The sequence below is a fragment of the Pocillopora verrucosa genome, chromosome 3, assembly GCF_036669915.1.
Source record: "Pocillopora verrucosa isolate sample1 chromosome 3, ASM3666991v2, whole genome shotgun sequence".
In the NCBI taxonomy this organism is placed as follows: Eukaryota; Metazoa; Cnidaria; class Anthozoa; order Scleractinia; family Pocilloporidae; genus Pocillopora; species Pocillopora verrucosa.
This window is the reverse complement of record NC_089314.1, coordinates 28,991,985-29,018,922: the sequence shown is the minus strand read 5'-3', so window position 1 is coordinate 29,018,922 and position 26,938 is coordinate 28,991,985. Positions and strand designations below refer to the sequence as shown.

Here is a 26,938-nt window from a genome sequence, read left to right as displayed (position 1 = left end):
TTAATGGAGGGAGAGAAAGAAAACAGTCGGAACAACACAACCCACGTCGATTTGGGTTTGGAGGGGAGTATTGTGGTCTTTTTGGCCGTCGGCGAAAAACTTATCAGCCTAACATATTTCTCGTTTTTGATCGATGTGATAATCATTTCTCTAAAAATTAATCCATGGACCCTAAGACATGACAATTTGTGCGACCTGTTTTACTTAAGGAAGGAAACCCTGGAGTTTAAAACCCAAGCTGTAAAATGCGAGGAAAAGTTCAAAGAATTCCTTGAAGTAGCGTCCAGTTGTCTTTTTCACGTGTGAGTTCTCCATTTTCTCTCCCACGCACGTTTGAATAGAATGTTAATATTTGTTGAACGATTCGCCTAATGCGAGTCAAACATTTCAGTTAATAAACACTTCAGTTATGCATCTGAGTTCAGATCGGATGCACAGATCACACGATCGACCAAGTATGTAGAAAAGGAGGAACAAATTCAGCAAAATCAATAACAGCAATGCCGAAACAACAATAAATACGAAAAAGGAAGTAACATCTGTCAGTCCAAGGGGTAATTTTCCTTTCTACAGCAAAGGTGGTCGGCGTCTCAACGCTCACCTATAAAGCAGGCATTAGTGATAAATTATTTCCGGTAAGGCGTTAAACATATCTTAAGCTCAATTCAAGTGATATGAAATAAGTGGTTTATCGTGTTTACCTGGGAGACAGCGGCATAGCTTTCGTGCTTTTTTCTTTTTGTGGTACATTTTTTGGTACATTTTTGCCCTTAAGGACCGAGCACACAATCGACGAATTTTTGTCAGATGGAAAACAACTTTTATTTACGGTTGATAATTTCGAATGCGATTTTTTCCCATTTTACGTTTAAATCAAGAAAGTTATTTTAATGTAAAAAAAGCTCTTGGATTGAAATGAAGAGTAATAACCTAGCTATATCCGTGCCAATAATTAAGACTTTTTTGATAAACTTTTCTGGGATAGCTTTTACGGAAGTGGCAAATTTCTATGAGACATTAAATTCTTTAGCAGTTACATGTTTGGTATTTCAAAAGCGAATGAAATGGTATAAAAGAACGAGCTGGTGTAAAAGAATCTATTCCGACTCCAACTTGGATTGATCTTACTAAAACTACTTATATAGAGAGAAAGAGATCTGACAACATGGAATTTAGAGATATTTTTGTGGTAAGTGTGAAGTCAGTATCATTACTTACTTTTAACAAAGGAAGGTTCTTTTTCACGTCAACTGTTTTAAGTTTAACTTTTAAATTTTGTTTTCGTCTTCTCACATAATGAAATTTGTGGCCAAGGAAATTCATAGCTGCTTCAGTTTTCAAACACACCAGCTAAGCTTTTTTGCGTATTGATTTTGAAGACTCAGTGAGTTTGCGATCGGCCAATTGTTACCGTACAATCTAGTAATTTAGCTATCATCTACCAATGTTAAAAAAAAGGTTTAAATAAGACATGGTGTGATGAAAACTTATGAGACGAGGATTAACGTGGAAGGGTCACTTCCAAACATGATTAATTTTTTCTTTCTTTCTCACATAGACTGCTCTTGTCTGTTTGTTGGTTCATGTGGAATTTGGCGAGTCAAACACGCGCAAAGATAGGAACATTTATTCGGCTCTCTGTCGAACGTCTCTTCTTCCAACTAGTGGCTGTCTTCTGAAGATTCAAAGTTGCTCAGCTGGTGCGACTACGTGTAAAGTAAAAGTTCGTGGTACTCTTACGACAGATCCGGCAACGAGTGAGTGAGGAGCGACACCAGCAAAATCTTTGATATGCTTAAATATTTTAGACTTTAAACCGCCTAAAAAATTCAAGCTAAAGCATATTTTGAAAGCATGGTTAGAAAAAAAAACCTCTTAAGTTTAAAAGAAGGATTAAATTTAATATGAAATTTGTCAGGGAGTGGGTGGTCATCTGGTAACTTACAGAATCGTAAATCCCAAATAGTTGTAATGGACAATAAACAACCTCACATTGAACGTAATATATTAAATGCATGTAAAGCTGTTTTTCTAATCAAAGTTGTTATTTCTTTTTTAGGATTTACCATTGTTACTGTTACGGCACAAGATGGAACAGTAGGAAAGTGCATTGAATTCACCACAGCTAGCCAAGTTAAATATGCTTTGAAGGTCGACACTACGACTAATATAATTTTTGAGGTGAGTAGATACTAAGTGACTGACACAAGACAGAGCTGACGCTGTAGATCTGTGTAACCCGTTATAGTAAAACTGACTCTGAAACACAGAAAAGCTGTTTGTACGTAATAAACAAGCTTAATTGGCAGACTTTGGAAATGTTTGCTCTTTTTTCCATATTTATGCTCATATCTGAATAAAACTATAGCTTAATTGATCAGATAGTCATTTAGCGAAGAGGCGTGTTATCTTTTTCACTTTACTCAATTTTGCAAGCGATTCTCGTGCTAATGTTTCGGTGGAAATCCTCTTCTGGGTTATAGGTGGAGTTTTTTTAGTTGTCCTCTTAGTAGAAGACATTTCAATACAGAAACACTCACATGTAGTACCCAAGTAGTTAAAAAAGTAAATAAAAATGTAACCTTTAGCCTCTTTAGCACGGAACTCCAAAATTTGCAGCGATCTCGTTCAGTCTCTGCTGGCCCAAGCAAAGAGGCATGAAATGCTGGTGCCTTTTTCACTATTACGAAATATTGCCATTGACTCTTGTTGACGTTTTTTGCATTCACAGAAACAGCACAATGGCTGTGATAACGGAATCCCTGATGACTTCATTTTCAAAGAAGCGAGAAAAATCCCTCGCCATTTCACATATACACACAATGCGAAGTGTCTTGGTACAAACATTGATGGCGCCTTGTCCTTAATGAATATTAATGATAAAAGATGTAGGTACCGTCTTTTTAAGTGGACTTGAATTTAAAAAAGATATATACTTTTAACCGATACTTTGCCTGTCTAATGCCCTATTCACACCAGCAAAATACGTTTAGTTAAACCAGTTTTAACTAATCAAAAGCCAGCTACTAGAAGTTGGAGGTTTAAATTTTTCATAGGATTCCAGTAATCACCAGCTTTTATTTCTTTTATGCGTGTTTGTGCTAAAATTTGAAGTCAGCAAAAATCATTTTTGGCAGCTTCTATCAAGAAAACGATTTCAAATATTTGTCGATAAATCAGCTTTAAAACGCTTGCGACCATGAAAGCTTCGGTGTGAATGGGTCATAAGATTGTAGCGCAAGATGACAGTGGAACACTAATTAATCCTGATGGAAAAACTTTATACAGAATGCAAAGCTTTCTCTCTTATTTTTTCTGTTGTTGTTATTGATGATTTCTTAAACATTTTCTGTAAGTTTCCTAGCGACTTATGTTTTCGTTAGTATCTAGTTTATATGCACATTGACAAGACAACCATAGTATCAAAAGTGAAAACAATTATTATGCAACTTATTGATCGATCATAGGTAATCGGATTTCTTCCCTTACTGGTCTTGAATTGAAACTGAAACTGAAAACTGAGCTTTTATTTACGATGTTAACCAGCCTTAAGCTGAGTTTAAAAATGCTTGCAATAAAAATTTAATTAAATCTCGTACAGTTCGTAGTTTTCCGGCTATGTGTTGTAATCACCAAGAGATTTGCGGAACGGGGGCACCTCTAAAACGCTATAAAACTTTTCGGTTTTGACACAAAAAATTCCTTTGCAACAACGATCTCGGAACTAAAGTTGCAGTTAAGTTTTAAAAAATTTCTACGAAAACGGAAATCTCCCCTTCCCTTAACAGAGTGGTGCCCAACTCATCAAAATTTATCAAATACAAATTCGACTTTCTAACTTGAAGGGCCACGCCGTCAAATGAGTTAGCGAGTCTAAGTAATGTTGGTGGTAAGAATTAGCATATTAAATGAAAGTAACATTCTCCAAGGCGCAAATTGACTATTTAGTGGAGCGTAATCATTGTGGAGAATGAGTGTAATCGATGAACAATTCATGTAACCTTCATCCAGAAATGGCCATTGAATTAATTTCCAGCCGGAAAATCTGAGGTGAGATCCAAAAGGAAGTTTCGCTGGATCAATTTTCAAGAACGACGGCAGCTATGCTTTCAAGGGTTTATCTACAATTGGGCCATTTGGCTGCCTCTTATTTAAAAGACACGTTGAGTTATGGACTCGTGAGAGAGTTTTTTCAACCACTTGCTTCGTCACGAATACTCGAGTTTGACCGATTCTCACTAATTAACACTACAAGATTTAATGAAGAGAAACCTATGGGCAACAGTAATTAACTACATGTCTCACTTCCTTGATTTATCAATTGATGCTCAATAATAGAAAAATGATTACAATAGTGAAAAAATTATTAAGGTTTCGGGAAAATATGCAGGTCTAACTCGTGGATTTTCCATCATCCTCTTCCTTTAATCCACGGATTTGAAACTTGAAATTTGAAACTTGAAATTTTCATCTTCAACGTAGCCGAACCTTATATCTGAACACTTATTTTTTTGAACAGTGCGGTCGAGAGGGCGTAAACCTTTTTAGTGAAAGTACATTTATTTAATTAAATCAAACCTCTTATGGAGGTTCCTTGGGGCCCACTGCTTGCGTAAAACCGCAATTTGGGTTAGACCTCGTGAAAATAATCGGCCCTTAAGAGTCAATCCATATTGAGCGGGTAGCTTAAGAGTTTTGACTGCTTTAATGTTATCTTCATTTAACACACAATATCTATCACAAGGTACTGGTTTAAAAGAAAATTTTTGTCAGGGTCGTGATTTGCTCTTTTGTGTTCGTTTTTGCTATACATCAGCTTTTACAAAGACATCGCTCGCAGTGATGGTGTTGATTAGTCAGATAATTTAATAAAAGTTCCAAATAAATTTGGGCTGAGACCAAGGAGATCTAAGTGAGGTTTCGTCCAGGGGTGCCTAAACCTTGTTCCTTGGAAAGTAATTTCGGTTCTCATCCATCGGAAGGTCACTAATACGAATCAAAGGGTTCTTGGAGCCAGCTCATACATGTTATGGATTAAGTTTGCATAGATTTCTTGGACTTGCTGAATATAGGTACAGTTGAATTCGGTTTATGTGAACTTTCAAGGCTTTTGGAATAAATTTTTTTATTTTTGTGCAGTTGTGTGATAAGAAAACTTGTGCATTCGTCGTGATGGAAATTGAAATAAAGGTTGCGTAGGCTGTAGATGGAATGGACAGAGGTCATTAGGCAGTGAGCGTCCCTTTTGTTGGTGTGGGTGTGTGTGTTTGTGGGGCGGAGGGTGGGCTGGGTGGGCATAATCAGGCATCAAATGTTGCTCTAGCAGCAAAATATTAGTAACCCTCATCTTTCACGATCATTTGCACTTTTGTGAAATATTTCTTGGCCGTTTCTTGATATCTTCTGTTTTAAACAAAGCGGCCATCGGTTTTGGTTTTTAACAAAGCGGCCACAATCGTTCTTATTAGAATTTTAAGCCTTCATATAATCTGATTATCACATATTAATATTTGCGTAGTCACCAATCCGATGAGTGAGAAAACCACCAGAAAAGTAAACAAATGGCCAGTCACGAAAGCAACGCTTCGCTTTTCCTTATAAAAATTCTCAGGTTCTTCATGTAAGCCAATAACAATATAAGGCACATATGTGAAAATCAGTTGTGTACACCCCTGAACGTTGAAAATGCATCAAGTTGAAGGAACAGTTTTGGTCTCGGTTCGCTTTTTTTTCAACAAAATGAACACATATCGGTCAAAGCGATGAAACGTATTGACCACGTGCAAAACTGTCAAATGTTTCTCGAACAGTGCGCGTGTTAAGTATTCAATAGTGATATCTCATTTACATCTACATCAACGTCTACTTTTATTGAGTTGGTAAATTCTGTCCAGACATCACACCAACCAACTCGCGCGTAGAGTGAGAATACTAGACGAAGGCTTGAAATTATATTAAGAACGATTGTGACTAAGAAACGGGCAAGGAATATTCCACAATAGTGCAAATCGTGAAAGATGATCGCGGAAAAGCGATTGCGTGACGCTCGGTAAGCTGTAAGATGACATGTTATCAGTATAAAAACAGTATAAATTCTCGGTCTGCATTTAGTACCCGGTCTGCAGTCCGCATTTTGTACCCGGTCTGTAATCTGCCGTCTGCATTTTTTACTGACCGGATTGGTATTACTGTTTTTGTTCGAGCGAGCCTCAAGTCCGGACCGAAATATCGGGGCTCGAAAAAAAATTTTTAGTGAGACTATCTTGTCCGCTATGATTGATGTGTGAACTGTATGTTGAAGAGCTCCCGAGGACAAGTAAATTGATAAAGCAGTGATTATTATATACAAACTCAAGACGAACGCAGATGCGCGGCTTAACTCTGATACCCTTCTGCGTGGTCACGGCGTGTGTTGAAATGAACCCGCTACGGATCCCCTTGGTGTGAACATTTCGGCTTCTCGATTCAAGTTGCATTTTCAGAAGTTCGGAAATGTGATTTGAGATTATTATTTTTAATAAAACCATACGAACATTTTATTTCTTTCCATTTTAGTTTCTGAGCCTCATCGAGATTAATTTTGACTTTTACTAAGTAGGAATGGTTAGGATGCGAGACTATTTCCGTTCGTTACATTACTTCCAATCGCTCTGACGAAGGGCTAACGCTCGAAACGTCAGCTTTTTTACCCTTTAAGATGGCTAATTTACGTTTTCAACTCAGTTTTTAACACTAAATTACCTGCTACACTCTCCCACCGACGTAGCACCACAGTTTCTTTAGAAACTTACCCCCCTTACTTCCGTTCACGGTCCACGCTGCTACTTTCGTCCACGGAATACAACTTCCGTCCACGGTCGACAACTTCCGTCAACATCTGCTTCACCACAATACCTCAGTCATTGCTTTTAGCATGTATGAGCTTAAAACGGTCTAGCGGTCTCTTGCAGGGGCGATTGTGACACGGGAGAGCGCGGAAGACAGCAGATCAGAGAGGGGACCTGGTAAATGGCTCGTTTTTTAAGTTTATCCACTTTCGACCGCCGAGTTTCGGGCCCTTCCTCTAAAAGAAGGTCTAATCGTATGTTAGGGGGCCGTGCCTGCTGGAAAAGGCCTGTTGTACGCAACGCGCTGGAACGGAACAAATAGGTACTATAAAGCTAGCTATAACGAGAATAATATGAGTGGAAAGCAATAAAAGAACATTACGAAAGAAAATGCAATACAACTGGAATGCACCTTACAGTTTGGATGCTTTAATTCATCAGCAGTGTAAATTGTAACAAAGCTGGTCTATTACGTGACTAACTGCTGTTATCACCGTGAGTGGACTGGCTCTAAGGACCCATTTGTTGATTGCCTGGCTACTAATTAAGAGATTGCACCATTTATCAATTCAAAGAACACATTGGAAACAAATTGAATCAGCGACTTATTTTGGTGTTTGCGCCCAGACTGGTGGGAATATTTTGTTATCGCGAGCAAAATTCAACGAAAAGACTCTCCCTCTATCACAAGCCTCGTTAGAAATGGCCGATTACAGTTACACTCGACCCAAAGACCAAACCACAGGTAACGGTGATGTTTTGGGCGACGAGGGTAGAGGAGCCCTCCGTGCCTGTGTGAAGGTGACAATTTACGGCAGGCCACAAACACGCAGATATAACTATGAAGAAGCAAGGAAGCGAGTTAAGAATTGTTATGCTTCTCCCGAGAGACTAAATTCAGTGGTATGGGAAGAATTTCCAGGCCTTTCATATGACAAAGATAGGAATTGTTATGTGGAAAAAACGTTTAATGTTGTCGATATTTACAACGCACTTGATAAGTTTGACAACATAAGTTACGTTGAAAAGTATCCAAAAGGAGAACCTGGGTCTGAGAAGACGAAATTGTTGATTGACCAACGAAGAGCTGACATCGAAAAAGAATTGAAGGAAGCCACTTGTAACCCAGATAAAAGACATCGATATTCTCTGAGTGTTGCACAACGACGAGTGAGGGATTGTTATGCTGGTAACTTTCTATCGGATGGGGAGATAAAACTACCATCTGTGAACCGTGACAAGTACAACATTGAGGACATTTGTAAAACTGTTGATGGCCTTGACAAATACATTCCTGAAACATACAGTTACAAAGAAAGAGAAGCGTACATGGAAATCAGCTCCAACAGGGCTGATTTGCAAAAGAAGTATGAAGAAGCAGTTGCTTCTACTGGTACTCTACACAAATATAAACACATAGAGGACGCAGTAGAGTGTTTGGAGGCATGTTATCATGAAAAAAATTTTTATGGTTCTCGTGATCCAGTTTTTCCTTGTGAGATATGTAAACATCCTAAATATCCTTCCCTTGAAGTGTACTGCATTTTTAAATTGCATGATGCACTTCGCCGTCATGACAAAGATATGCGGGGGCTTCATAAATATCCTGATCATGGACCTGGGTCTGACAAGCTAAAGAATTTGATTGATGAACACAGAGCTGATTTAAGCAAAGAGTATGAGAAGTTTCTCAAGAGTGATAAATCAAAGCTCTCAGCTCGTGAATATTCCCGCAGTGAAGCTGAGCGCTGTGTGAGAGATTGTTTTGCAGGCTCCTTTTACGGAGATGTGGACATATTCCCTACAAAGAAAGATGAGAGTGGAATGCCAAGTATTTTTCAAACTTTTGACATTTTTGACATAAAACAATCTCTGGATTATTTTGATACACAAAAGCCTTTTGAGAAGTATCCTGAAAGTGGGCACATAACTGATAACAGAAAGAAAGAAGTGGAAGCCATGAGGGCTGATATTGAACAAGACTATAAAGTAGCCACTACCAAGTGTGATACTGAGCATGGCTCAGGATTCATCATTGGTGATCACTTTATACTCACCAACAAGCATGTGATTCAGACGTATCTAGATAAGGAAGACAGTTATGAAATTCACATTTCTAATGCATCCATTGGTGAATTGTCTTGTAAGGTTGCCCATTGTGATCCAGAAAAAGATCTCGCTTTGCTATATTGCCAAGATCTTAATTCACAGCAAAGAAGCATTTGTCCATTACAGTTATCAATCCAGCCATTGCTTCCAGGAATGCAGATTTTCTCGTTTGGTTATCCTTTGAGTCACACAGGAAAAACTGCCCTTTTAGTGACTGGTAATGTTTCTGGCTCTAAGGAAACTTTATCAGGTCATTTAATGGAAGTGTTGAACTGCTCCTTGAATTCTGGAAATTCAGGTGGCCCTGTTGTCTCCTGGATAAACAATCAGTTAAAGGTTGTTGGCATGGCAACACAGAAGCATTTTAAAGAGATTCTAACACTGGAGGAAAGAATTGTGATTGAAAGGATAAGAGAGTCTATGCAAACCTGCACTATTCAGGTGTCAGATGAAGCAGTGAATTATTTTATTCTTTCAAAGAGACCTTCATTTGATTCAGATTCGTATCAGATATCAATCCAACTGCTCACACTAAAACTGTATGATGCTTTGGAAACACATTCTCAGTTCAACTTAAGCAATGCATTGCCAGCGAAATTTGTGGTTGAGTTTATCAAAAACTTCACCACTGAATACACTGGGGAGTTTAAAGAAGAGTTAGAAATCCTTTGCCAAGAGTATGATGTTTGCAATTAATTTAAATGGAAGACAATGTTATTGAAATTTAACATCAGTTGCCTGTTGTTCCTCTAGTAAAAATAGGCTTTGTTTATAGCATAGTTCACTCTCTCTGTCACTGGAGAGAGATCACAGTTAAAGGCAGCAGCAACTGTGCAATTTAACTCTTTAACTTCCTTTAGCAACCAAGACATAATTTCTCCTTATAATACCAATACATGATCAAGCAGACAAGTAATGAGAATAAAGAAAAATATCAATGAGGAGACTATTTAATGATGCAATACCAAATTCTCCAAACTAATGTCATACGAATTGTATGGTAGAAAGAACAGAGAATTACAAATGAGTTCTGGGAGTGAAAGGATTGAAACATAATTTTATCTTGTGCATACATATATTCTCTATGAAATCCTCATATAATTTGCTATTGTAGAAGTAGTGATAGATAGTGTATGCTACAACAAACATAATTATGACATCTTAAACCTATCAAGGCAAAAAATGTAAAGTGGTCTCTATTACATGTATATGAGTGAATCTGCCAGGTTGAAAAAATTTGTTTGCCAGATAAGATGTATCAAATTGTTATGCTTGTGTAGACAGAAATTAAATGTAGTGGTTTACAGGAAAGAGACTTACCATTAGGTAGCTAGTACATGTTTATATTCTGAAAAGACATCATATTGAGATTTCCCCCAAATTCAAGAACTGAGAACTAGGTTGATGGAGTAGAAAGTTGTAAGAATTTTTAAGCTGACCTGCAATCCCTTGTTCTTGGCTATGTTATATTTGTAGGTATTTTGATAAAGCTAAATTAGTTCTTCTATGTACGTGTGTTTTACAATAAGTGTCTTTGTCAATATTTTAGTATGTATTTGTAGATTGGACACATTAAAATTTGTAACACAACACAACCTATTGATTGTGTTAAAACAAGTGGTGTCTTATTGTATTGGTAGATTTTTCTGAAGCTGCCCTTTTTGTTATCTTTTGTTGGAAAAAGGGAAGGGATATGTGTGATGTCCAGAGATACACTTCATATAAAACAAAGAGTTAGTTGTTCTCAACTTCACTTAACCCTTTTAGTGCCAAGATCTGATTGTTAATTCTTCCCTCTAGCTGCAACACATCTCCTTGTGAATCAGTTATAAGAATTTGGTGTTGGATCAAGATAACGAATTCCACCTGATTTGTTTGAGTATTCTTACTACCTGTGTGCAAGATAATGTATGGATATTATAAGGAGAAGTTACATGCTAATCACTTCTGGGAATTACAGGGTTAACAATGACAGTTCTTCATTAGAATCGAAATTCATTCCAAAATGAATATACACATTTTTGTGTATCATGGCATTCAAAAGTATGCATGGACAAATGATCATTCCCTTTACCTTAGAATTTTTTATTTTCATGCGTAGAACTTTAAAATACCAGTACATTAAAAAAACTGTCAGAATTGTTCAAAATATTGTTGCATCAAGATCTTCATTTTCATGTACCAATGTTCTATTTTTGAAACAACTTCTTGTTTCCTGCATTAATTCTGGATAATGCAGAATATCAATAGCTGTCATGGCTATTGCTTTGCTTGCAATCAGCATTTTTGCATGGGCATACTCTGTCATTGCTGCTGCCATGAATGCATGACAATGGTTTGAAGCTTTACATCCAATATCATATAGTACATGATTTGAAGGAATTTTCTTTGAGACATCTCCCATATCTGGTGAGCCCCATGTTTGCTGTTGCACTTGTGGGTCAAAGGTTACACCAAAAGACTTGACATTAGCCTGGTAGAGGTCTGCTTGATCCACACTGGAATAGTGTAATAGATTCCATTCCACATGCACTTTGCACCCTTTGAAACAAGAAACAAAGTAATATCTAATTTATTTCATTCTCCAAGGAAGGGAAACAAAATATTTTGTATATGGCATGCTGCGTTAATTAAGTTAATTAACCTTCCTAGGACTGGTATTTTAAAGGCTGGCTGTAAGTAGAAACCTAATTGTTACCAGGCAGAAGAGAAGGCAACCAGAATTGTAAGTAGTGTTAATTTTCTTGTGCTTTTGTAACTATGTAATGCATTTTCTTTTCCTCCATAGTTTGACTATAACTTGAGTAAAGAATAGTTCAGAAATCTAAAACTGTCAACATCTCTTCTGAAGGGATAAATGTAGATAACCAATTCACAAAACAAACACATTGATTATTTATGAGAATTCTCAATATTTAATCCCACAGTAACAAGAGGATGCTCACTATCCATTCTTAGCAACTGCCTTTTTAATTCAAACTTACACCCAGAACATAGCCAGAATTATATGACAGTTCAGAGAAGACAAACCTGTTATATATCAAAGACCCAAATGTTCTTTGAAAATGTTTCCCCCTGAATATATAATGATACCATGAAAGGAACAAGAACCTAATAAATGGAAGTTATCAACCTAACTAGCTGGTTATTCTTCAGTAGTTTTTGGTAACCATAGGGTGAAATAAATGAGAAGACAATTGGGAAAACTTGTGGTTTTTGTGGATGGACCACTTTTTCCTTTGTCAAGCAGCAAAAAAAAAAAAAAAAAAGAAAAAAAGAAAAAAACCTAGGGAGGCTGTAACAAGCATGTCTCCCTGGTCACCTTTGATAGAAGGTTTTGATGTGCCAACCAATTAAAAAAAAAATAAACAAAGTATGGAAACTGGGATTTACAATTTGAGATTGAAGAATCTTTACATATTCAATGGGAGAAACCCACATTAAATCATAAACTGAATCATGTTATTTGAACATGTTCTCTATAGCCATGCTTTGTCACTCACTTAATTATAGTGTTCTGTTATATTACTGTACATTCACTCTAAGTACCTATATCAATTTAAACTGAGTATGACACAAGAACTGTAAAAACTAATACCTCTCAAATTGATTTTTTTAATCAAAATACTAAAAAATCTGCCAAATTACTTTTATTAGTCTTACCTGTCATCAGTGCAACAGCTTCAAAACAACTAGAGACTTTTTCTGTCAAGACCTCAAGTTCCTCACAGTTGGAGCCCTCATGTTTGAAGATCAGCTGAGCCCCATCTGGTACAATGTTTGGCTTGAACCCAACCTCAGAAATAAAACCATGAACTTGCCATTAGAGCTTCATCTCCTGTCACAGTACTCTTATGTTTGTATTAGGCATGACAGCTGTATCCAATGCATTGATTCCCTCCCAAGGGAATGTTGCAGCATAAGCTACATGACCTTTGTAGGTGACTGTAACACTGTCATGAGCTCAGGCCACTGAACCCCCACTGGCTTAAGGATAACTTGGGAAGAATAAACCATTATACAGATATCAAGATCTTTGAAGCAGCCAATGTTGATCATCAAAATTGTTTCCCTGCCTCCTTCCACAGCAGAAGTTCCAAGATGTACTATTTTGACTTTGGTTTCTGATCAACTGCATCCACAGCCACTTGAGACCTATGAGTCCAAAAAATAATACACAGAAATTAAGCAAAACTGGAGGAAATCTCATCTAGGGTGGACAAAAAATTAATCAAATTTCATAGTGGGTAGCAACCCCAATTTAAACCCTTTACTGCCAATATCTGAATGTTAATTCTCCCCTCTTACTGAAACACGTTTCCTTGTAAATTACATGTAGTTTTGAGAATCTGATGGAAGATCAAGATCAAAATCAACATCTACCTGATAAGTTTTAGTATTCTCATTACCTGTTTGCTGAATAGTTTATGGATATCATAGGAAGAAGTTACATGTCACCTGATTTCCGCTTGCTGCTCCTTTGTCAAAAACGTGAATGTTGCTTTTACACTTCCATATGTCAGATTTTCAGACGAAATTTGGGCTTTGTAGCGAAAACTATATAAAACTCGTGGAGTAAAAACTATCCGATGCTCTGGAAAGCAATCTCTGCATTGTGGAAACGGTTACTTCTTCTACCGAGTCAACCTTAATTGACTGAACTCACTTAAAATTCCTTTAGTTTTGAGAAAATATTCCCTCGGTGGTCCGCCTTCGTGCAGCGTCTTTTCGTTGAGTGTTTTGATCAACGGCTTCTGGGACTTGCAGAATAAAAGGTGCGATCGGGACAGCGGAATGGAATTCCGGAAGCATGGATGCCAATCAATACCTTCGAGTACTATCCAGTTACATAAACATAACGCGTATCTAAGGGGGGGGGGGGGGGGCATGGAGGCCCATGCCCCCTCCCCCTAAACCTCACATTCACTCGTGGTGCCCCCCCTGACATCATGGGACAAACAACTTACTGCATAACGCTACCCCCACCCCTCTACGAATCCCCCCCGACTATGCATGGTTCTGATTTTGATGAAAACAAAACAAAAAAAAACAGTTCAGCTGCTTACGTGTTATTTTAATATATATATTTTTTTCATATATTTAATATCTGAGAGTAAAAAAGGATCCAAAATAAAAAGGGAGAAAAACTCTCTATGAATACACTTGCTTGACAACTCCCCTGTGAAATGTGGATGCAAAGAACGAATAGTCCATAGAACCAAACAGCTGTCAGCAAAGGATCACAGACGAAAATGAGGTGAAAATACATGGCCTAAGACAACAAAATACATACATGAAAAAAACTGAGGTCCTTTATTTTTTTTCCTATTGCTTAATAAGAAAATGATGCGAGGGTGGCGCGTGCGATGGACAAGGCGCGAATTGTGGTCACGAATCCAAGTGTGTTGCGTGATTGTCACACGAACTTTTCGCCAAATGATAAAATCGCAAAATATTGTTCATTGTTGTTCAAAGCTCAGCAGCAGTGATTATATTGGAAATGTACGCTACTATATCAGTTCAACTGGATGAAATATGAAAAATTACCATTTTAAAACTGAGATAGCTTATAGTAATGACACAATTTTTAGTTGTTGCTACATTCAGGATCAAATTTGGGGCTAAGCAAGTATACAGCGCCTGGTTCGATTACAGGTTTGACTATTTGCCAGAAACAAGTGTCTGTCGGTTGGATGTTATATCAACAGATCTGGGGAATCTTACAAAATAGTCTTGATTTGGGATGGTTTATATGAAAATGCCTTAATTGTACCCATTTTGCGGCATGGTATTAGCTGAAGCGTATCTTGGTCAGAGGCTGTGTGTTCTATCAAAGTCCTTCTTGATTTTTTGCATAAATTCGGGATTGCACAGAACATCAATAGCAGTCATGGCCATCGCCTTGCTTGCAATCAAAGTTCTCTCGTGGGCAATCTCCGTTATTGCTGCTGAAGTAAATGCATGAGAATGGTTCACAGCGTCGCTGCCAATACCGTACATAACGTGGATTGACGGGATTATTTGGGAGACATTTCCCATATCTGTTGAGCCACTCAGTTCTTTCTTTGCAGGATTGAACGCTACTCCCAAGGTCATGACATTGGCTTGATAGAGATTTGCCAGTGTGTCATTTGTATCCAAACTGGAGTAACGTTTTGGATCCCATTCAATAGACACCGTGCATCCTAGAAAAGAAGAACGAGGAAAATCAACGAGTGAGGCAAAAACTTCCAATCACTTCACAGGAAGTGCAAGAACGCAGATTGAGCCTCCATAAATGTGTAAATATGTTTGTGTCGAGCAGGAAGGGAAATCTAAGGATTTGCATGAGAATGAAAGGTCGCAATCTTAATCCAACAATCTGAACTAATTTCATAAAAATAAAAAACAAACTTTACTTCCTTTAGATCTAGTGAGTTTCGTATGCTTGGTATGTTTCCCACGCTTTGGCCTCTCAAGAAGTCTTTCCCACGGTGAGTGACGGAATCCGGAAATGACGATTTAGAGGGCAAAGGGATGGTGGGGGGATTAAAGCAGAGCTAAAGAACCGCACATCAGCCTAAGAAAGTCACAGGGTTCAAAGAAAGGGAAGTTAAATTGTTTTTAGATATCAATATTTTAGATTGTTTGCTTAATATTGCAACCGTTGTCCTGCAAATGCATTTATTTTGTCCCTTGTAGGACACAAACATGTTCACGGAGGCTCATTGTGCGAGCTTGGGCTACCTGCGGTCATTGCAAACAGCCTCAGGCAATCGCACTCTTTAACCAGAAATGTTACAGCTAATTGTCAATTGTCTTCTGTCTATTTCACCTGTGGCCGTGGCTGCTGATTCGAAACAATTTATGACCTTTTCTTTCAAGACATCAAGTTCCTTGTCGGTCGGAGCTCGGATGTAGTATTGGATCTGTGCGCGATCAGGAATGATGTTTGGCTTCACACCTCCCTCCGTGATAACACCATGAACGCTCCATTTGGGCTTCATCTGCTGTCGCAATGCACTTATACTCGTATAGGCTATGACTGCTGCATCCAATGCATTGACTCCTTTCCAAGGGGATGCGGCAGCATGCGAGGAATGACCATGGTAAGTAACTTTGACTTGTTCGATTGCTAAACATGGAGGTTTAAGCTCATCTATATCGGCAGGATGAACCATCATACAGAAGTCAAGATCTTTGAAGCAGCCATTGTTGATCATCAAAATCTTTCCCCCTCCTCCTTCCTCAGCAGGAGTTCCAAGAAGAACAATTTTGACTTTGGGTTTCTGATTTACTGAATCCAATGCAATTTTCAGACCTACGGTGATTTATTGGGAGAATGAGCATTTAAATTTTTTCAAAGCGAAATTAGAACGGTACAGAAATGTGATATTATTACTTCACACAAACTGCGACTCACCTTGTATTGGAATCTCATAGAAATGAGGGTAAAAACCCCTTAACTGCCCAAGATCTGATTGTTAATTCTCCCATCTAGCTGCTGCACATTTTCTTTTTTAATAATATACATGGAAAAATTACTTAGTTCTGATTGGTTAAGATAAATGCAGTTTTCAGGTAATTCAGTGCAGAAGAGAGTTAATTCAGTGCAGAAGAGGGTTAATTCAGTGCAAAAAAAGAAACAAATCAGACATTCTGATTGGTCAATAATCAAAGAAACTCACAGATAGCCAATCAAATGCGAGCCTTGGATGTCGCAACAAAATTTGAAAATTTGCGAGCGAAACAATGGCCGGTGTTTTAAGTAGGCTTTCTTTCGCCACCGCAGCTGAAAAACGGCTTAAATAACGAAAACACTGTAAAAAGCACTGCTTTTTGGTTGTCGGTTTGGAAAAAGTGGTGTTTAGAGAAGGGAATTGCCGAGGAAATCGAAAATTACGAGCCGATCCAGCTTAACACTTTGCTCGAGCGATCACACGCCGAAATTAAAAAAACATGGTTAAACCTCGGAAACGACGATTCTATTTCATCGAAAGTGATTAGGACACAGACTGAACAATTCCTTGAACTGTTTAGCTGGACTTTGAACTTTTTTGCACCTTAAAGACGTGAAGATATCATTGCATAATTTATTATTATTTTGATCGTACGCGGTTGTTTTGACCGAACGCAAGATTTGAATAAATGATTTTTGCACTTGACGCGCGCGCTTTGCTTATGTTTTATTATGATAAGCCATCTCGTGTTTTTCCATGAATATTATTAACACGTAATCACATGATTTTTCTCGTGCAATTTGGAATAAACAAGCACTTGTTAATTTTTTTCAAAGACCACAAATTGCACTCGCCCTACGGGCTCGTGCAATTTTGTTAGTCTTTATTCCAAATTGCACTCGAAATCATGTGATTACCTATACAAATTAGTCATAAGAATTTGGTGTTAGATCAAGACAAAAAATTCCACCTGATATGTTTGATTATTTTCATTACCTGTTAGCTGGAAAATGTATGGATATTATAGGGAAAAGTTACATGCTAATTCGTCCACGTCACTGTACTAATATTTAACCTGACCTCACTGGCACAAAATCGTTTCGTTAAATACGCCTTTAACAACAATTTTGAAAAGTTTTAAAGCCAAATTTGCCCTATCTGTGGAATTACACAGTTTGACGACAAATCATAACAGACCAAACGAGACCTAAGTATTTTGCTTCTACCTGCATACATTAATTTGATACAGACAATAGTCCATTTTACAGTTGTGTGCTTGGTTGCCAAGCCTTTGAACAGGAATGAGGCTAAGGGTGAACTTGTGATGATACAAACCTTGCTGCTTTTCAAATGCAAATTACTTTGTTATCATGCTAACTAGATACAGGTCTCTATCACAACAAGGTCACCTTCAGCCTCACTCCAAATCAAAGGCTTGGCAACTAAGTACATAACTGTAAAATGGCCTATTACTGACGTAAAGTTTACCCAAAGCTGCTGCTACTCCTGATTCAGCGATCAGATTATGTCCACAAGCGTGTCCTATTTCTGGTAAAGCATCATATTCGCTGATAATACCAACTGTTAGACCTCCATCCTCTCCGCACTCAGCTCGGAAAGCCGTATCCAAAGTGTAATGAGGAGTAACACAGAAACCATGCTCCGCCAAAAACTTCGTTAGTAGCTCGTGAGCATACGTTTCCTTAAAATTCAGTTGTGGGTTCTTCCATATTCCTTTGCTCAGATCATATAGGTCTGAAGAATGGACGCCAATTGCTTGCTTTGCCTTTTCCTTTAGGATTCCTGCAAGTTCATCCGCCATTTTTGATATGATCGATCGAATTTAATAACACCGCACTCAAGAAGGATGTGTTATTGGTTTCGGTAAATAAAGTATGAGTACTCACGTGCCTGAGTAGCACCTAAAGAATATCTTTCTCTGGTTTGAGAAAGGCTCGCAGGTTTGCTGCGTCTGTCTCAATTGAAGTTTCAACAGATGGTTGTGATGTAGTCTTGAAGGGATCTTAATCACCCACGTTAGACTAGTCACACGACATGAATGTGATATATGCCTCAAGTTTGATGATAAGTCACCAATTGTGGTCCCAAGTCTCTCTAACGTAGCATGAGAAATAACGAAAACATCTCAAAATATTAACAAGTGATGCAAGCATTAAAAATAAAGAAAAAACAACAACCGCAAGCAAACTAACAGAACCTATCAACTGGATGACTTACACATGATATCATGTGTAAGTTATCCAGTCGATAGGTTCTGTTAGTTTTTCTACAAAAATGTCACGTCTGAGTAACGCGCGGCAAGTAACTACTGCAGGCCTGAGCTATTTGATACTTGGTAATTGAAGTTTCAACAGATGGTTGTGATGTAGTCTTGAAGGGATCTTAATCACCCACGTTAGACTAGTCACACGACATGAATGTGATATATGCCTCAAGTTTGATGATAAGTCACCAATTGTGGATAAGTCACCAATTGTGGATACTTGATAATTGAAGTTTCAACAGATGGTTGTGATGTAGTCTTGAAGGGATCTTAATCACCCACGTTAGACTAGTCACACGACATGAATGTGATATATGCCTCAAGTTTGATGATAAGTCACCAATTGTGGTCCCAAGTCTCCCTAACGTAGCATGAGAAATAACGAAAACATCTCAAAATATTAACAAGTGATGCAAGCATTAAAAATAAAGAAAAAACAACAACCGCAAGCAAACTAACAGAACCTATCAACTGGATGACTTACACATGATATCACATGATATCATGTGTAAGTCATCCAGTCGATAGGTTCTGTTAGTTTTTCTACAAAAATGTCACGTCTGAGTAACGCGCGGCAAGTAACTACTGCCGGCCTGAGCTATTTGATACTTGGGTTTCTATAGGCAGTTAAAGGGACTCTGACACGCTATTAGTATGTGCACTAAATTATTCCCGATTTGCATAGCGTTTTGTCCTCGGGCATGAATTTATAGAGCATATTTACAAGGTAGCTCGAGTTGAATTACAACAAAATAAAGGTATTTTTTAACCACTACAAAATGATGCGATGCATGCTCCAACCGAAATAGAAATGACCTCCTATATACAACAACGTACTTGTGTTTAAACGGTTTTTCGTCGCAAAAATAACGTGTGGTATGATTTTTCCAGTGATTGCCGTTACGCTGCAGAAGATAAAAGCTGTTTCACTGGGGCCTTTCGCCGATGCGTGATAAAAAAACCCTAAGACTTTGGGCCGGTTATTTACACGAGGTCTAACCCAAACCACGGTTTTACGCGAGTGGTGGGCCTCTGTATTAGAGGGTTGGTCTAATTAAATAAATGTCCTTCCACTATAAGCGTTCGGTCCTCTTTACACTGTTTACAAAAATAAATGTTCAGATAAAAGTTTCGACTAAATTGAAGTTGGATTAGAACGCGGTTTTGTTCAACAATGGCTAATAGTTGTTTAAATAACCGGCCCTTTCACTTGCGGTAAAATCTAATAGGTTTGATCTGCGCATCATTCAAATGACGCTCTCTTTACAAAATTAAAAAACCCTAGCCAGGGCATAGCATATTTTTAGCTTCTATTCAAGTGTGAAAGAAAACGAAAAAGGTGCTGCAGACATGGCAGAGGAAGAATTTGAAATAATGAGCGATCATTGGTGTTTGAAAATATTTTGCGCCTTTGAATGTAAACTACTTGAATTCCAACAATATTTTTTACTGCCATGCGCACCTCAGCCGATCTGATCACTTTTGAATTTTTAACGGTGATTCTTTACTATGTGACACTGAAAAAGTACGGATTCACCAAAAATCCTTCATGTTAATCATTGCTCGTGGAATACAGCAAAAACAACAGCCAAGATGGGACTCCGACAAGTCTTGTCAAAGACTTTTATGATAAAACTCCTGAAAACTGATCACACTTCGGTCCTCACTTCAGCAAGATATCAACAGTTTACAACCGCTTTAAACAACCTTTGGTCGGCTGAATCTTCTCAGAATGCCGCTCAACAAGAGAGAAGAAAGACTGGTGTATAACAGTTCTTCAGAGTACCTGGACTCCCAGGTTACAACAAGGTAAAAAAATAATATAAATTGGAAAGTAGCAGTGTAATAAAATTTCACACCCAGGGAACAGCAAGCAAGTATGAGACATAGATGGCTATAAAGTTTCCACACTGACTTTATCCGATTCAATTTTTGTCGCGTAATACGTATTTATTTTCTTAAGCAACGTTTCCTAGATTTCGATATCTCTAGAAACACCACGCTACCTACATCTGAGTTTAAACAAAATTACAATGTCTTCATCTAGAAACAAGGTAGATGCATATAAATGACTAAACATCATGTATCTTTTCTATCACCAATGTCACAGCATTTTATGAAAATCTATGACTGCAATCGTGGATAAAAAGATACTTCTAATTTACTCAGCATTAAATTCATCCATTTTCTTGAAGGTTATCAGAAGTGGGATACAGCCAGTTCTAAGTGGAACAGAGCCACCGAATTTCTGGGTGATTACGAAAGCGACACTCCGCATTTAAAAAGAAAGCGACCGAAGTATACGCTCCAGGCCATTCGAGCAAGATCTTCGAGAAGCAGGTTAATTCCTTCCTTACATAGATGTGCTATTTTCATTGTGGACTGTTGAAAGTTATGACAAGCAAGAGAAAGATTGAGACTCAATGTACCTCACATGTGCTCCTGAAGAAAGTCAAACACATTCCAAAGTAAGTACATTTTTTCTTCAAGGAGAAGCTAGCTTTAGAAACCGTGTAAATAAATCCCCAGCATCAAAATTCACTGACATTGATAAAATACTTTTGAGCTTCCAAAGAGAAACCTATTTGTTGAAAATTTGTCTCCAAACTAGCAAACTAAATATTCTGCTCCTATGTTATGAAATTTGGATACCTATGAAGCTGCAGGGGAGACATTATTTGAAATCCAATTTTTTAACTCGTGAATTGCGCGCATGCATAAGAGCGAGTTGTAGATAGGATGTGGAGGATGGCACTCGCTCGCTAACTCGCTCGATTGGTCGATTCCTGTAAACTTTTTTTCAATTTTAGGCTTTTGAGTGCATTTGATAGTTTTTAGCGAGTAATAAACAAACGAAATGGCGACCTTTGTTGCTAAGAATAGTGGTGAGGTGAAAAAGAAGCCAATGATAATCTTAAAAAAGAGTTATTTTTTTTCGTTTTAGTTTCAACAAGTGGCGCTGGCGACTGGCAGGCATGCGAGGATTCACACTAAAGTAAGAGAACAACCTTCGTTTTCCATAAAATTGCAATTTACAATCCTTGAACTTGAAAATAATCCGAAGATTCATTAAAAATATCACTTACTCCGAAGCGCTCGGAGTTTTACAAGTGTTCAAAACCTTTTTCTGTTATGACGTGAGATTGGGGACAAAATCGATCATTATATTTCGTATCGTGTGTTTTTCCTGTGTAAAGCAACGAAGGGTGCCGGCGACTGACGAAATTACAGGTTAACACGAAAATCAAATAACACCTAAACAAATAATTTTGGCTACCGATTTCCAGTGGATTTTTAAACAACAATTTTCTTTTAAGTTTCAAGACAATTTGAAGATTCTAAATAGATATTACGTACCAAATTGCGAAACTTATACACCACAAAATGGATAAATAGGCCTGAAATGAAATTCTACTTTGTTCTTGAGTATACGTTGCCTAGCACGTGACCAAAATCTACCCAGGTGGCAATCCAAAATGACGGTGGCACTCTTAGCTTAGTTATGTCACTCAAAACTCGTTCCCGTTTGTCTCATTTGATAAAGAGGGAATCATTAATGTTTTCATTAAGACAGTATTGCCTTGATTTTCCAATATTTACAATGATAGACAGTAAATTTAACTTTTCACCCACATTTACTTGACGAAGTTCTTTCCGAAAGAACCCGAATGATTTAGGGCTGTAAATATGGCAAGATCTTTCATAAACTGAACAAGTTTTGAGCGAGTAAGTGGTAGTTAAAATAGGGGTGATGCAAATTAAAGAGAGATGCCTCACCGAAACATTTTCATTTCCGTAACGATAAAGATGATTTAAAAGGCTTCCAAACAAACTTAGAAACACTATTTTTACAAGGATCTGTCACAATCTGACACCTGTCAATTAGGGAGCGCATAAGAAAAAAAAAGGGCAAGAACATTTGAAAAACAACGGAACTAGTTAGGCAAGGACTGTCTCGACAATGTTTCCTTCAAAAACAGTCAATGATCTAACGGAAAGTATTATTCACTCTTATTGAAGATTCATTCATGAACGAAGATTTACCTCTGTTCATTAAGTAAACGGCGAGGAAAATAAATGCGAGTAAATTCAATTTTTTTATTTTGAAGTTGTGAGAGTTTGTTCGTTTGATTGCTGCAATGGCGTGTGTAAATCTGGTCTTTCCTCCACGAAAACTAAATTCGAATGGCACACTCCAACGAAACAAACGGGGGTTTTAATGCGGCCTTTTCTCATTGAACTCCTTCAGTTTCTATTGTGCAATTTACGGTACAAATGTCCAAATTGAACGGACTCGGAAAGACACACCGAGAACGTAAATTTGCTGTAGAACTTAAATTAAAACTTCACTCGCTCTTTTACTACGAACATATTGTTTGAGAAAATTCAGATATTAGATGAATAAAAGTTATATCGTTCAGTTTAACTGTAACCAAATACTTCACGTTTTAACTTTCTATATACTTTTTGTGAACGATTAAAATTAACTGCAGACGGTTTTCAGGCAGCTTGTCAACCAAAGTAATTGACACTATTGCTTATACAAATTCATTCTGAAACCAATATTTTTCTATCGACCAAAGTGATTTGAGACAGAGAAAACAGAGGATTCATAAATTATTTATTGGCTTGAGGTAGTGACCGACGTGTTTGCTTAGATAAATGAAGAAAAATGAAGAAATAAAAAATTAATTGGGATGTACTCGGCGACTCACGAAAGCGTTACCGTGGCCCGTGGGCAGAGATAGGAAAATACTGACCGGGTGAAGAACCAATCAGATTGCAGGATTCGTTACCGTGCCCTCTAAAAAAAGTAAATGTTTAAAACACATGACATCATTCGCCCTTGTCAAATGTAAGAGCATGATCATTTCAATTGTAATGCCTTCTTATCCCAACGTTACTTTGTTTCTTTGCTACATTAGCGAACACTGAACAACTGCTCGTACTCTAAATATGACAATCAACCACAAAATTCCCTTAGCCAGATAACCTTAACATAATCCAAAAAATTATGTAAGTCATCTGTCAATTCACGAGTTTGCTCATAGAGCACTTTGATCTTTAAACTGATGGAGGACTGGAACTTTATCAGCGGCAATCATGGAATATATGTATATAAAACCGAAAAGAAGAAGAAATAGGCGTCCAAACCCTTTTCCAGTCAGCACAATATTGAGTATAACGAAAAACACAACAAAGTAGTTTGATGCAAATAATCTAAGGTGCACTTTACTGATCAAATGAAGCATCGTTTGTAACATCAAGTTTATGCGCTAAAGAAAATAGCTAACTAGCTTTCCTGTGACCACGTTTTCTCTCTCCTTCGAGTTTCTATTCCTATATTCATACGGTATATCTCAAGGAACCTTTCGTATTCTTTGGAATATCTAGCTTTGAATTATTTATGATGGAGAGAGAGAGAGAGTGAGAGTTGAAAATATTTCAATATTATGTGAAAGTCTATCGCGACAAGTCATTTACTTTAGGCACTATTCTTTTTCAGCCGGAGGATCGTGTCTCAGTAAAGGATATTTCACACTCGGAGGACAAGTTAGATCACAAAAGGTAAATGGTACTATATAGATAGGATAGTAAAAGAAAAATTACAATCTGAGTCCCTTGTGAGGATTCCAACCTCAAGCAGTCAGCCCAAATAAGGTGATCCCAGCTGGGTGGAGAGTTTCGTGCACTCCACTCAGTGCTTGTTTATTTTCGCGTCCCGAGGAGAGGTGCAGTGCAGATTGCCCATACTTCGGTCTCACCCTCTGGTACCTCGGCATACGCTCGTATCGTATTTGCTTTTATGTTTTGGGTTTTTGCTTTCTTCTTTTATTTTGATACGAGCAATAAGCCGTTAAATAGGTCTCAAACCCGGAGGCCAGACCCATTTCAGGTGTCGGCTGTAACCACCAGAGGACTGTGACTGTATTCAAGCGGGGATCGTACTTTATTTTATCTACGGCACAGTTCACATTCAAAGTCAAAGGAATACAAGAATCTCCTGCCAGGTTGGAAAGTATCTTCTCCATTGAACAATGATAACAAATTGTTATATTTGCATAACGCAATAAGGGCGACTGAAGCTTCCAGAGCTTAACTTGAGAGGGGCCACTAGAAAAAATTGTTTATGTAATGACAGTCCAGAATCAATTGTCTCTTAAAAAAACGGCACAACCTTATTGTCAGCTAAGCAGAGAGCAAAACTGGGTCAACTTCCACAAGGATTCAAACCTTAAACCCTAAGACTTCGCCATCTGCTCTACCATAGTTACTAGCTGGGCAGAAGAAGAAACTCAGGTCGACCGCAGTTCGTGAGGATTCGAACCTCATTTTATTCAACATCGCTACAAATTACCGCTCTCACAACAGACTAGAGAGACACATTTCTGAGTAAAAAACGTGAGAATTCAAACCTCATGATCAGACTTTGCAATATCGGTACCAAACGCTCTACCACCTGAGCTAAGACAAAATGTAGATCGACCTTTGAAAGAAATTACGCGTTAGATGTGTGAAATGAAAATATCCGGTCGTCTTTCATGAGGATTCAAACCTCAGATCTACCGATTTTGCTGTCAGATACTCTACATGCTTAAGACTATGCAACTTGTGCACAAAATTCAAAGCAACTGGGTCAACGACCATAAGGATTCAAACCTTTGATCTTAAAACTTTGCATTCTGCTCTACTAGCTGGGCAGAAGAAACTTGGGTCGACCACAATTCGTGAGGATTCGAACCTCATTTTATTCAACGTGGCTACAAAATACCGCTCTTACAACAGAGTAGAAAGAAAAATGTCCGGCAGCAGCAGCGTCTCTCTGTGGCCTTGCATTGTAGTTGAACTCCGGGGCAGTTGGGTTGAGTATGGAACTAGGCTGCAAACATGTTAACTCCAAGGGATACAACTGCTGAATTGCACGTTCAAGGGTTTCTATGCTTGTTTTCAGACTTGCACTTCTAACAATACCATCGCGTCTCTTGATAAGCTTTGTAACGACTACTAGATTCCATTGATTCTGGTCCTTCCTGTCGTCTTTAATTATGACGACGTCTCCAACATGTGGGTGGTTCGTTTGATTTCCTCCCGCCTGACGGTGACTCTCCCGAAGACTTCGGACGTATTCGCTTGTCCATCGTTTCCACATGACTTCCTTTCACTTTCGCAAGAATTTAGCTCCTCGAGTCGAGGTACAGCATGGAATTTGGTGTTAATACTGGAAGCTGGATATCTTGATCGAGATAGGTTAAAGGACGGTTGTTAAGAGCTACCTCAACATCGAGAACTACTTCTTCTAGCTTCTTCCGCCCAGCGGAGCGTTCTATTAAGAATGGTCTTGTAAATGCTGCCTTAAAGAGGCTAATTAGGCGTTCAAACTGACCTCCCCACCATGGGGCGCGACTTTGGTTAAATTGCCACTTGATGGCTAGGCCAGCTAGGAGGTCGTGGAACCTTTCATCTTGTTGCACCCTTTTCAGCCATTTATCAACGGCTTTGAAAGTGGATCCGTTATCTGAATAGATTATCTCCGGTCTCCCTCTTCGCGCAATAAATCGTTTTAGGCTTCCTACGAACTCGGCCTTTCCTAAGGACTTAAGCAGGTCAAGATGAACGGCTCTGGTGAGGCTGCAAGCGTACAAGGCCAAATATGCTTTGCTCTTAGTTTTAGCTCTCAGTGTGTAGCAAATCGGACCCACTAAGTCTACGGCTATTACCTTAAAGGCTCCTGCTTTTGGGTAGGTTTCCTGGCGGTGGTGCTTGGTATGCTCTTGCTCGAAACCTTTTACACCCGTAGCAGCTACCTCTCAACTTCTTGACGAGGCGTCGTAGTCGGGGTACCCAGTATTTCTCGCGTACCTTCCCTATGGTGAGCCCGATACCTTCATGTAGAGTAACTAAGTGAGCATTGAAGACCAACTTGGCTATGAAGGGGTGGTCGTCTGAGAGGTAGATTGGATATTCCCCTATAATTCTTCCTCGGCATTCTAAGACTTGCTTGTCGCTGTACTGGAGGTTCAACTGTCGATGCTCCTCTTGACCCTTGATCCAGTAAAGCGCTACGGTTGAGTCGAACCAACAGTGAGTTTCATGTGGCAGGAAGTTTAAGGCTGCTTGTACGTTTGTTACGAGGTTCACGGCCATGTGACCAGCGACTAGCTCAAGTCTTGGTATTGTAAGGTTCTTCTTGGCTAGTCCAAACTTTGCACAAACGAGTTGCTGAGTGACTCCTTGGTCTTGATGGACAATGGCGTAGACTGCAGCACTAACTCCCTTTG

General features: G+C 38.4%; 3 protein-coding genes and 2 long non-coding RNA genes across 5 annotated transcripts; 2 read left to right on the top strand and 3 right to left on the bottom strand.

The window, feature by feature from the left end:
- Positions 1-1,588: 1,588 nt before the first annotated feature.
- On the top strand, positions 1,589-2,863 carry LOC131798164 (uncharacterized). The gene is made up of 3 exons (XR_009341277.2): positions 1,589-1,757; positions 2,060-2,181; positions 2,732-2,863. It is a non-coding gene; the product is annotated as an uncharacterized lncRNA (long non-coding RNA).
- Positions 2,864-7,400: 4,537 nt separating this feature from the next.
- Positions 7,401-10,848, top strand: LOC131798175 (uncharacterized). The gene has a single exon (XM_059115823.2). The coding sequence runs from the start codon at positions 7,530-7,532 to the stop codon at positions 9,630-9,632; it is 2,103 nt and encodes a 700-aa protein (XP_058971806.2). The 5' UTR covers positions 7,401-7,529; the 3' UTR covers positions 9,633-10,848.
- A 170-nt stretch (positions 10,849-11,018) lies between these two features.
- Positions 11,019-13,799, bottom strand: LOC131798190 (uncharacterized). The gene is made up of 3 exons (XR_010716902.1): positions 13,395-13,799; positions 12,600-13,091; positions 11,019-11,477 (listed from the first exon to the last, which is right to left on the bottom strand). It is a non-coding gene; the product is annotated as an uncharacterized lncRNA (long non-coding RNA).
- Positions 13,800-14,185: 386 nt separating this feature from the next.
- LOC131798174 (peptidase M20 domain-containing protein 2) lies at positions 14,186-18,594 on the bottom strand. The gene is made up of 3 exons (XM_059115822.2): positions 17,864-18,594; positions 15,751-16,236; positions 14,186-15,121 (listed from the first exon to the last, which is right to left on the bottom strand). Exons 1-3 carry the CDS (start codon positions 18,195-18,197, stop codon positions 14,748-14,750), a joined length of 1,194 nt encoding a protein of 397 aa, XP_058971805.2. The 5' UTR covers positions 18,198-18,594; the 3' UTR covers positions 14,186-14,747.
- Positions 18,595-25,407: 6,813 nt separating this feature from the next.
- LOC136279698 (uncharacterized) lies at positions 25,408-25,809 on the bottom strand. The gene has a single exon (XM_066163640.1). The coding sequence runs from the start codon at positions 25,807-25,809 to the stop codon at positions 25,408-25,410; it is 402 nt and encodes a 133-aa protein (XP_066019737.1).
- Positions 25,810-26,938: the final 1,129 nt, after the last annotated feature.

Bases quoted from the DNA above. Each gene is read 5' to 3' on its own strand.
- LOC131798175 (XM_059115823.2), top strand. From the start codon at position 7,530: ATGGCCGATTACAGTTACACTCGACCCAAAGACCAAACCACAGGTAAC.
- LOC131798174 (XM_059115822.2), bottom strand. From the start codon at position 18,197: ATGGCGGATGAACTTGCAGGAATCCTAAAGGAAAAGGCAAAGCAAGCA. The intron at 16,237-17,863 runs GTAAACTTTACG...AAATCACCGTAG, and splicing joins AGGAGTAGCAGCAGCTTTGG to GTCTGAAAATTGCATTGGAT. The intron at 15,122-15,750 runs GTGAAATAGACA...CTTCTTTTCTAG, and splicing joins ATCAGCAGCCACGGCCACAG to GATGCACGGTGTCTATTGAA.
- LOC136279698 (XM_066163640.1), bottom strand. From the start codon at position 25,809: ATGTGGAAACGATGGACAAGCGAATACGTCCGAAGTCTTCGGGAGAGT.